The sequence below is a fragment of the Pseudorca crassidens genome, chromosome 16, assembly GCF_039906515.1.
Source record: "Pseudorca crassidens isolate mPseCra1 chromosome 16, mPseCra1.hap1, whole genome shotgun sequence".
In the NCBI taxonomy this organism is placed as follows: Eukaryota; Metazoa; Chordata; class Mammalia; order Artiodactyla; family Delphinidae; genus Pseudorca; species Pseudorca crassidens.
Genome location: NC_090311.1, coordinates 347,350 through 358,563, shown reverse-complemented (window position 1 = coordinate 358,563; position 11,214 = coordinate 347,350). Strand labels below are relative to the sequence as shown.

General features: G+C 56.0%; 1 protein-coding gene across 3 annotated transcripts; it reads left to right on the top strand.

The window, feature by feature from the left end:
• The first annotated feature begins 682 nt into the window (after window positions 1-682).
• Window positions 683-11,130, top strand: CYP2E1 (cytochrome P450 family 2 subfamily E member 1). Of its 3 annotated transcripts, none has more exons than XM_067708931.1 (9): window positions 683-891; window positions 1,814-1,973; window positions 4,871-5,020; window positions 5,317-5,477; window positions 5,928-6,104; window positions 7,144-7,285; window positions 9,141-9,328; window positions 9,826-9,967; window positions 10,728-11,130. In XM_067708931.1, the coding sequence occupies exons 1-9, from the start codon at window positions 715-717 to the stop codon at window positions 10,916-10,918; spliced, it is 1,488 nt and encodes a 495-aa protein (XP_067565032.1). In that variant the 5' UTR covers window positions 683-714; the 3' UTR covers window positions 10,919-11,130. The 3 variants fall into 3 exon arrangements, with proteins under 3 accessions (XP_067565032.1, XP_067565033.1, XP_067565034.1); XM_067708932.1 differs by having other exon boundaries at window positions 10,673-11,130; XM_067708933.1 differs by lacking the exons at window positions 683-891; window positions 1,814-1,973 and adding exons at window positions 3,506-3,526; window positions 4,335-4,470.
• The last annotated feature ends 84 nt before the right edge of the window (window positions 11,131-11,214 follow it).

The window sequence follows — 11,214 nt, the reverse complement described above, 5'->3', positions numbered from 1 at the left end:
GAAGAAATGATTCTAAACAGTGATTATCCCCTAATTTTCTACATTAAAAATGTAGTTAAGTTTTTGAAAATTGGTCAACTCTTTTCTTTTTCTTTCTTTTTTTTTCTTCTACTGAATTTGCCAGTTGATCTGATAAAGTGGAATAAATGTCAGATGCTGCATTTTCCTTCTCTGGCTTATGAATTTGGCTGTTGGTGATTCAGTGCCACTGGGGCTGCTCAGACAAACCTGCTCAGAGGTGAGACCTGCACCAGGAAATCAGGCACTCTGCCATGGAGACTGTCGGCACATAATTGATGTTGCCTTACGTAAATCCTACCCCAAACAAACCCATGTAAACAGGACCGTACTCCTTCTTGTCCAATCAGTGTCAAAGGGAGGACAGGCCATCACCCCATGTTCTGAGGTGTGGGTTGGTGGAGCTCCCCTGGATGCCGAGTTTACTGACATTGGTGCAGGTGTCAGTAGCCAGTGCTGGCAGAGCCCAGGCGTGGCCAAGTGGGTGCCTGGATGGAGTTCTAAGCGGCAAACACTGAAGGGATCGGCCTTTGAAATGGTGGCCAACAGCAGCTAATAATGAACTAATATCTTGGGCCAGAGGAAAAGGAAGGTGACATTGGTTGGCTGGTCACCCTCCTTCTCAAGGATGCGCTATAAAAGCTGTGCCTCTCCCCAGGAGTGTCCGCATGAGTCGGCAGATCCCCGGAAGGCACCATGGCCGCCCTGGGCATCGTGGTCGCCCTGCTGGTGTGGATGGCCACCCTGCTGCTCATCTCCATCTGGAAACACATCTACAGCAGCTGGCAACTGCCCCCTGGCCCTTTCCCACTGCCCATCGTTGGGAACATTTTCCAGTTGGAATTTAAGGATATTCCCAAGTCCTTCACCAGGGTAAGAGAAATATTGTTGGTTTGAGGGAGGAGCATTCAGGAATTAGATGTAATATGTGTGCATTCAATTCACTCTCAGACAAATTGTAATTCGATACCAGCTTGTTATGAATTCGCTGAATTACCAGTAGCACCCAAGAGTGATATTCAAAATATTTAGCTAGTGTTACAGCTCGGGTATGGAGCTCAGTGGGCCTTGGCCATGGCTGGCCCCGAAGGCCCTTGCTCGAGCGAAGCGTTAACTGCCGTGCTGTCGTTGGGTGGCTTGGCCAGGGCAGTGTGGCCGGGGCTGCTGCTCTTTGCCACTGGGATGCAAGGAGGGACACGCGTTGAGACCAGACGCACACTAGCTGCGCGTCAACCTGCAGCACTCCGTAGCCGCCAAAGAACAGGGGGAAAAGTGAAGTGTTTGACCCCCCCCCACCCACTACGATTGCTGTGAACAGGGAACGAGCTAACAAATCTAAAAACAAAATGCGTTAATGAGTCTATTAAATGAGCTAGTAAAAGAACGCCACAGGGCACGGAGCCGCTCTGAAAGGCGTTGACGAGCTTCCGGCAGAGGAAGACGTGCTCGGGCCTCCGAACAGTATGGCTCCGGGGCCTCCAGCAGCGTCCTGGGGTCCGGGACCTTGACTGGGAACAGCAGACAGGGGTGGGGCGGATATGGGCAAAGGGGCCTCAGGGGGAACAAGAGGAATCGGCCTTCCCAGTTACTTGTTCCCCGGAGGGAGGGCAGCTAGGCACACCCAGGTGCGCCGTGCGCTGGAGGTGTTCCCGGCAGAAGAAGCCTCTAGGGAGGTCTTCCCCAGATCACTCTGGGTTCTCCTGGTCAACAACAGCGACCTTGGGGGGCACGTTAAAGCGAGGCATGTTCCCCAAGTCCGCGGTGGCTTCACTCCCCGGCCTGGTGGCCTCCGCAGCTGGCAGAGCGTTTCGGCCCGGTGTTCACCCTGTACCTGGGCTCACGGCGCTTCGTGGTCCTGCACGGCTACAAGGCCGTGAAGGAGGTCCTGCTCGACTACAGGAATGAGTTTTCTGGCAGAGGAGAAATCCCCGCGTTCCGGGTGCACCAGGACAAAGGTGCGTCCTACTTGGGGGGGGGGGCGGTGCTTGTGGGGTGGGGAAGATGCTGCGGGGAGGTACTGAGATAACAGTAACAACATGCTAAAGACAGAAAGGTGAAGCGATCCGCAGACAACTCGGGTGAAGGTTGGTGCATTCACTCACTCAGTCATTGCTCTGCACCTTCTGATGGACCCAGAGTGGACAAGACCTGGAGCACCCACCCTCCGGCCAGCAGGACAGACGTGTTCATAGAGAAATAGGACCCAGGGAGCTGCTTCTGACGGCTGGGCCGGGCCTCCCCCCGCAGACCTTCCCGCCTCCCTGGGCCCTCAGTCTCCCCTGGGAGCTCTTTCCAGTCACAGTTTCAACTACTCGTGGGTGTTGGGGCTCCATCCACCGAGGGCCCCTCACCTACGATGGGCACCCCGCTTCTCCATCGAGGGGGCCTCCCGATGTCCTACCTGGGGCTGTTCTTAGACCAGGAAGGGGGTGTTGAGACTTCCCAGTGACCCCGTCTCCCCAGGCTCACCTCTTTCCTCTGCCCCTCCCCCCTCCGGTGTCTCCAGAGCCCCTGAGTTCCCCTCCGGCAGGCGGAGGAGGCCTTGGCGGGGCAGGGGTGAGGTGGGGTCTAACTGGTCTTTATCTGAGTGTTTTCCAGACTCCTGACTTCAGACTCCATCTTCCGCGTCCCCCAGGAGGTCCTGGAGCCTGGGCGGGGGCGCCCCTCCCCCACCTCTGAGCTCTGAAAGCTCCCTGCCCCACCTGCTGTCCTCCAGCCTCACCTGCTTGGCCTTTGTCATTTGCTCCCTGGTGTTTGAGATCCAAAGCAGATGAGAAGGAAACAGTGTCCCACCAACCCAGGAAAACTTGGAAGCCTCTAGCGCTTCCTGAGTCAACTTTGGTGATGAGCCTCTAGAAAACTTTTATTCATTTTATGTAGAATTTTCAAACTGATGTGCTTACAGTTGTATACGGGCTCCTTGCCTTATTTTTCCAGTCTGCATTTCCGAGGTTATATCCTGCCACAACCAATGGCGGTTGATTGTCCCTCTTAGATATTGTGGGTGGGTTTGTTATTGGGGGCGGCTCAAAGCAAAATTAACCACCCTAATCTTTGTCATTAACACAAGAGGAGACTTACTGGAGGAGAGCCCCAGGAGAGCAGGAGTTCTGGGGCCAAAGAGCTCCATCCTGGCTCTGGGGACCCTTTATCTGCCAGCCCTGGTCCAAGTCATGGGCCCCTGAGAGCAGTCAGGCAGGGGCCAGCATCCACATCCTGCAGGTGGGACACAAGGGGCTTGCCTGCCTCCTGCCTGAGGGCTCCAAAGTGCTGTTTTTGTATGTCCCACACGGCCCAGGGCTGACCCTGAGCCTCAGCCAGGCCCTGGACCAGGGCTGCATTTGGTCCCCGGGAACAATGACGTGAGCATCGGTGACTACCAATAGTGTGGAGCAGCGGCTGCGTATTAAAGTGCCGAGGGGGCCGCACCCATCCTTTCAGTCAATCTTCACAAAGCTCTGGGAGAGATTTGTTGCCCCATTTCAGCCTGTTTGGATCCCGAATGATGGTGCGCCTCTGGGTTCTGTCTCTTCCTCTCTCCATCTCTGTGTCTCTCTGACTCTGTCTCTTTCGCTCTCCATCTCTGTCTCTGTCTTTCTGTCTCTGTATCTCTGTCTCCCTCTGTCTCTTCTCACATTTTTCTGTATCTTCCACCTTTTCTTTCTACACAGTTCTTGCCAGAACATTTTAAAATTAACTGCTTCTCTGCCCCTCCCTCCTTAACCACCCCTTCTCCTTATCACATGCCGTTCAGGGTGGTCCCCCAGCGCCTCTCCTCCTGCCTTCCTTCTGGCTTCTCTGGTCCTCAGGACTAGGGGCACAGCCTCTGCTCTGTCCTCTGGCCTCCTCAGCACACGCTCCCTGGTCCCTGCCACCGCTTGCTTGTCTGCCCTGTGTCCTGGGTCAGCAACTTGGAAGGCTGGAGCTGCCCGAGGCCTGGCCGGGCTGATGGCATAGACACCCGCGAGTTTGGAGCGTCCCTCCCCTGGGTTCCCTCTTGGGCTGCTGTGCCACGTACCCAGCATCCACTTGGCCCGTTATGCAGTGCCCCACAGGAATCGGCACCAGGATACCTGAACACAGGACCCTGAACTCAGTGTCACCTGTGCTTTTAACCTGGTGAACGGCACCTGTAAATGGGTCTTCTTGGTGCCCACACACCCATCAGTAGTCATGCTGTCCATCCCCGGGCTTGACTCCATGGCAGCCTCCTTGGGTCACATCCCTATCCTCCCACCCCTGCCTGTGCTCCCCCTGCAGACCGTCCAGGTGTCCCTTTGGGGTAGAATGAAGCCCTCCTCCGCTATACCTCTCAGGTCCGGCCAGACATCCTTCTGGAATGTCCGGGGCCATGGCTTTCCTCAGGCCTCCACGTGCAGGAGGGAACCAGATCAAGATCTTCCCGGATCCGGAGGTCTCCGTGGTCCGGGGGCCCTGTGACCTCAGATTTTAGTAAGGACTTGCTGTGAAGCCACAGAGTGTGAGCTGAGGTGTCTATAGTGTGAGGGTAAAAAAATCATTGGAAACAGGATGGCTTCAAGGAAATTAGTCAGTAAACAGGAAAGAGGCAGAGGTTTTTCTCAGTGGTCAGGTGTGGTTTCCCTCCTGTGGGGAGGACACAAGGCAGAGTGGGAAAAGCAAGCAGGCTGGTGGTTGCAGAGCTTACAGGGGCAACGGAGAAAGCCAGCCGGCCCCAACGGCTTCTCTCCAAACCCAAGCATCTGTCACTGCGCGGGTCAGTGCGGCCCCTGGTCCCTCCCGCGCAGAGCGCAGCGCAGGGCGCCCATCACTCCTGCCCCTTTCTCCTGAGAGGACAGTTTGCAGTGACAGCCTGCTGCTCCCTCTTCCTTAGGGATTATTTTCAATAATGGACCGACCTGGCAGGACACCCGGCGGTTCTCCCTGACCACCCTCCGTGACTTCGGGATGGGGAAACAGGGCAATGAGCAGCGGATCCAGAGGGAGGCCCAGCTCCTGCTGGGGGCGCTCCGGAAGACCCATGGTGCGTACAGCCTGGCCTGGGCCCCACGACCCCTGACGACCGAGGCAGCGCCCCACGTTGGCCCCCAGACGCCACTTCACAAGCTGGTTTCCCCTCTAACCCAGGGAGCGGGCGTGGTCATCAAGGGTGCCGCTGGTGTGTCCTGAATAACTGACAAGTGAAGAAAACCCGAGTGGTTCCCAGTCACCACCTCCCGAGAATTCTCACAGTCCTAGGGTGTCTCTTCACAAGCACTGGAAACGGCCCTCCTGCCACACCCACGAGCGAAGCGCCCTGATGGCTCCCCTGTTTTCCAGGCCAGCCCTTCGACCCCACCTTTGTCATCGGCTTCGCGCCCTACAACGTCATCTCCGACATCCTCTTCCACAGACGCGCTGACTACAACGACAGGACGGCCCTGAGGATGCTGAGTCTGTTCAATGAGAACTTCTACCTGCTCAGCACACCCTGGATCCAGGTGAAGCACTTCCCTCCCTCTCGCCTGGTCTGCACCCGGCTTCAGTCGAGGGTTTACAGCAGGGAAAGGATAAGAAGGGGTACTTGTGTGTGCGGACAGACAGGCACACAAGACTAGAGAGCCTGAGCGCTCCTTCGGGACACTTCCACGGGGCCCGCCTTTCCCCCTTGCTAACCGCAGGACACTTACCATTTCACTCTTTAAAATCAGTCCTCACCAGGCACACGGTGCCTCTGCCTATGTGCTCGCATTCCCACCACGGAACTCACACGACCTCGTAGAGTGGTGCCCAGAAAGACACTTTCAGCCAAAATATTCTAAACAGTACAGTAGTGACAGCCATCAGTTCAGGTTTGGAGAAGCTTGTCAGCCTAGTAAGCCAAGTGCTATTGCATCTGGAAAAAATATGTATAGTAAGAAAATTCTCTCCCTCCCTCCCTCTCTCTCTAGCTTTATAATAATTTCTCAGGCTGTATACGTTACCTGCCTGGAAGCCATAGAAAACTAATGAAAAATGTGTCTGAAATAAAAGAGTACGCTCTAGAAGGAGTGAAGGACCACCAGAGGTCGCTGGAGGCCAGCTGCCCCCGAGACTTCACTGACACCATGCTGTTGGAAATGGAGAAGGTACCCTCACAGCTCTCAGCGTCCAGACCAGGCGGAGCCGGGCACTCGGCCGTTGTGAGAGGGTCTGCGGGGGCAGGGCGCATCTTTCAGATTTGTGTTATGACCTGCACTGCAGTGTCCACGCCGCCCACATCGTGTACATTCTGATGCTCTTAGTTTTATACAAGTGCACTGGCTTGAGCGTGACCACCACACCTCGACACACGGCCAGCCTTCCTGGCCGCCCTAGGCTCCACTGTACTGTCCACTGTGCCGGCCAACAGGATGGCCTTTCTTGGGGAAGCCATCAGGGGGCTGTGGGACCAGGTGAGTGGGCCCCTCACGTAGGCTCCCTCCAGCCCAGCCTCTTAACCACTTCTGATCAACTGACTAATGACCACATGTCACCTGGGGAGAGGCCCTCGGTGCTCCTCGTCAGCACGTAACCCCCACGTCGTGCATGGACTAAGGGGGCCCGGGCCCTCCCGGCACCACCTCTCTGGCACCCCCCGGGTCGCCCACCCAGATCAGTCAAGCTTCTCTTCTTTCCTCGGCATCACACATGGCTCCAGAGCCACACGTGAGCTCCACACCTGCCTCCCGGAAGGCTGCCCTTGGAGTCTGAGAGTCTCTCCTCCCACCCCTCCCACCTCCCACCCTATGCCCAGCTCCCCTGTGACTTCCCTGCCTCCTGGGACCTAAGGCAGCGGCCTGGGGTGGAATGAGGCCGAGGGCAGCCCTGCAGAAGCCCCACAGCTCAGCCCTGAGCTGCTGGAGGTCGTGGCGCAGGGCCAGGGAGAGCCCCACCCCCAGGAGGGCCCTCGGTGCTGTAGAAGGAGCACGGACCGCACAGCCAGGTGAGGGCACAGTCCCACCCGTGGTCGGTTTTCTGGGAGCCTCTGTTCCCTAGCCTTGCAATGGAGACGATGGTGTCTGTGCAGGATGGGCCCCCTGTGGAGCTGGCAGGGCTGCCAGGTGCTCTTCTGCTGAGGGACACAGGGTCTCTTTCTCATCCACCTGAACACCTCCCTGTATTGAGGCCCTATCTCTCACATCGCAGGAAAAACACAGTACAGACCCTGTGTACACTTTGGACAACATTGCTGTGACCGTGGCTGACCTGCTCTTTGCGGGGACAGAGACCACCAGCACCACCCTGAGATACGGGCTCCTGATTCTCATGAAATACCCGGAGGTCGAAGGTAGGACAAGTAACAGGCAAGGCCACCGGACCATGTGGCCGTCACACCTGCACGGTCAGCCTGGAGCATTTAGGCTTCAGCTTCCCGTCGGCCACACGGGGACTGCTTGTTAACCCTTGCAGCAGTGACACTGGGGTTGCTGGACGAATGCGTTAGGGGCAGTGTTCCCGTACATGACAGGCCCCGGCACTCAGCTCTCCCACACCCACTGGCAAACCCCAGATTGCAGGAAGAAAGCCCAGTGGAGAAACGCCAGGCCAGCTGCATCCACTCCAGGCCATGATCTATTTATGACAGAGAAAAAATGGGCACACCGCCCCTGGGTCAGCCCCAGCCTTCCAGGCAGAGCTGAGAGGCAGGAGGGGGCAGGGGCAAGGCCTCCTGGCGTGTCTCACCCGATTGGAAGAGTGGGGATCAGAGGCGGAACCCCAGGAAAAGCACTGCAAGTCTGCCTGCTGCCCTGGACCCGGCCTTCCCTCCCAGGGCTCCTCCCCAGCACTGGGCCGGGTGGGACCCAGGGTGGATCAGGCATGGCTTTGGGGGCCGCATGCACAGAGCACGAGGCACTAGAACCAGCCGCATGGGCCAGTGGAGGCGATGTGAGCAACGCCACTTATCAACAGGCCAATCAGCGCCAACCTCCAAGGAAAGAGGAGGTAAAGGAGCCATCGCCTGGGGCCAGGGTGCCCTCCCCGGCAGTGCTCAGGCCTGGGCACAGAGCTGGGGAGGGGGGGTCCCCACTGCAAGGAGCCCCTCACCACCCGAGCCATGCTGGCTGCGGTTGTGTGCCAGGTATGGGAATCAGCCCTTTAACACACTGTATTCTTGAGGGCTGATGGAAAGGGCGTGAGGTTATTTTCCCTAGGAATGCGTATATGTGACCTGTCCAGGGGCAGACCTGGTCCGACTCCAAAGCCTTTGCTTTTCTACCTGACAGAAAGGTGATGCGAAAGAGCCGGAAGTCTAGGGCGCGAAGGCTCCACGGGTCTGTGGCAGCTCTGAGGGGGCTTCTGACCACTCTGTACTATAGGGGAGCCACGGAATCCAAGACTGTTTTAATTATGGATTATGAGGAATTTCCAATACAGAGAAAAAGACAGAAAGGAAATATGACTGACGCCCACACATCCACTGCCGAACTTAACATGTGTTGACAGTTTTCAGTACTGGCTCAGAGCTCTTGGAAAGAAAGCAGGGTGCAGAGCCAGCCCAGGCCCCTCCTCGCCTCCCTGCCTTCCACCCACCCCTAACTCCACATATCCCTGGACTGCCACGTGAGATCCCTGTGCACCACTTCTTATATTTACCATCTAGTAAACATCAGCATACTGTCCCTCTTGTTACACGTGTTTAAAATTGTTACTCGGTTGCCATACTGCGGAAGCTCTGCAGTTCACTCAACAGATTACAAGGCCCACAGGCAACCTCAAACCCACAGAGGCCAAGCGGAGGCTGGCCTGCCGGAGCCTGCTCAGAAACACACGGAGCATGTCAGTTTCCATCCTCCATTCGCCTCCACACTCCTTACAAGCCTGCAACAAACCAGCCTGGGGTAACCATAAACACAGTTTCCCTCCAACTAGAGATCCCCAAGACCCTTTCTTATTCTCTGCTCCTGGCATGACGACCAGAACGGGGCTAGCCATGACCAGCTAAGGTAGTGGAGGCCATGAATAAGTAACTACATAAATGCTGTAGACGGTTCCTAGCCTCACTGAGCCTGGTTCTTGCTGACGCACGCGGATGAACTACCCAAGAATCCAAAGCTCCATGAGCATCTACTGGGTATATGGACGGGAGCATGATCGCTGAGCCAGCCTGGAGTCGTGCGTTTATTCCATGCATGTCTTCGCAGAGAAACTTCACGAGGAAATTGACAGGGTGATTGGGCCAAGCCGAATCCCTGCCATCAAGGACAGGCTGGATATGCCCTACCTGGATGCCGTGGTGCATGAGATTCAGCGATTCATCGACCTCATTCCCTCCAACCTGTTCCACGAAGCAACCCGGGACACAGTGTTCAGAGGATACGTCATCCCCAAGGTCAGATGTGAGCCTACAGCGCACCCCCGAGCACCACCCTGCCGATCAGCCGCCGGCCAGGGAACAGGACGGGGACCAAGGACACCTGCTCTAGGCAGAGGCGGCTGAACACTGGGGGCCGGGCCAGCACCCCTACCCTGCAAAGTGCTGCTGCCCCAGCAGGCCTGTGGGGACCTGGTGGCCACAGGAATGGAGGCAGTCTGGGAAGGGGCTCCTCAGACGGTGCCTGGGGTTGAGGTGTGTTCCAGCAGCAGAAAGAGACAACAACAGTAGCACCCAGCCCTGGATGAGTAGGTCAGAGGAGCTACTTCCCTGAAAAGATGAGAGCTCTCATTGCCATTTGGTCGTGACCCCCACCTGCTCTCTGTCTGCCCTCAGGCGAACTCCTTCCCCGGTTGGGAACATACCATCTTGTCTAACGTAACATTCAACCGCTGGCTCCCAGGTGAGCCTGTGTTGTGTCAACTTGACTGACCAAGGCAGCCTCTTCCTTCCAGGGCACAGTCATAATTCCGACGCTGGACTCCCTCTTGTATGACAGCCAAGAATTCCCCGGACCAGAGAAGTTTAAGCCAGAGCACTTTCTGAATGAAAATGGAAAGTTCAAGTACAGTGACCATTTCAAGCCATTTTCCGCAGGTAAGAAGAGGTCACGTGTAGCCCCTTCCCGGGGATTGTCCCTAAGTCCTGCTCTCCGTTCCATGTGTGACCAGCATCGTGCCCCTGATTTCCGTCCCCAACATGACCCAAATGTGTTCTTCCCTATTCAGAGAGGTTAAATGACATCTTTTCACCAGAAGTCCTGGGAATGAGTTGAGATGAGTTCTTCTTTCCTTAGATACTTCACTTCATTCAGTGCTAAAACTCTTCATTTACTAGAACTTAGTGAAAATCTTTCAAAACTATATTACTGACTCTCCATAATTTTAAACAAGGGTTACTAAGCAAATTTTAACGTTTGGTTACCTGGACTCATCGTAGGACCATCTAACCTTTCCAGCCCTTGGCTGCCTTTCCAGGGCCTGCCCTTGGTGTGGGTATGATGGAAGATCTGAAACCAACTCGATAACTTTAGCACCAACACGAGAGCTTTGGCTTCCACCTGGGGCCGCTCTTCTTTCCTGTAGGACATCAGGCTGAGCACTGGGCAGGGCCCATTCTCCCAACCTAACACAGGTTCATGAAGCTGAGTCCTGGTGGTTGAGGCTGTGTGAAGGCTGGTCCCTGAGCACACCCGTCGCTGATACTCTTACACTGAAATCCACTCTGGGCTCCCTTTCAACAGACAGACGGGGCTCAACTCTGCTTAGGGTGGCCGTTGACGCACAGCCTCCTCCCACCCAGCTCTGCCCTTGCTGTGTCGCCCAGGGCGGTGTCTTAGTGTTGCTGTCACCTCCAGGAAAGCGGGTGTGTGTTGGAGAAGGCCTGGCTCGCATGGAACTGTTCCTGTTCTTGGCCTCCATCCTGCAGCACTTTAACTTGAAGTCGCCAGTGGACCCCGTGGATATCGACCTCAGCCCCATCGCAGTTGGGTTTGCCAAGGTCCCCCCCCATTACAGACTCTGTGTCATTCCCCGCTCACAAGTGTGAGGCACACGTTCTCTGAAGCCCGCGGGTCCCTTGATGCTGGCCTGGAGGCCTCCCGCTTCCCTGTGCCCCTCAGCAAGGCTAGCCAGGGCTCCACAGGGAACCACCTGAGCCAGAGAGGCTGCTTTCCAGGCCAAGCACATTCTTCAGATAGAATTTGAAACAAAGTCCATAAAAGATTGTGTCAAACTAATTAAAGTAATTAAAGCAAACTATGACTTAGTTTGTGTTGGAGTTCCTAGAAACCATGGTAAGTAAGAACATATCAGTGTAGGTTAAACTGAACTCTTCGGCAAAAG

Excerpts from the sequence above, each read along its gene's own strand:
- CYP2E1 (XM_067708931.1), top strand. The coding sequence starts at position 715 with ATGGCCGCCCTGGGCATCGTGGTCGCCCTGCTGGTGTGGATGGCCACC. Across the intron at positions 1,974-4,870 it reads CCGGGTGCACCAGGACAAAG|GGATTATTTTCAATAATGGA; the intron begins GTGCGTCCTACT and ends CCTCTTCCTTAG. Across the intron at positions 9,329-9,825 it reads GAGGATACGTCATCCCCAAG|GGCACAGTCATAATTCCGAC; the intron begins GTCAGATGTGAG and ends TCTTCCTTCCAG.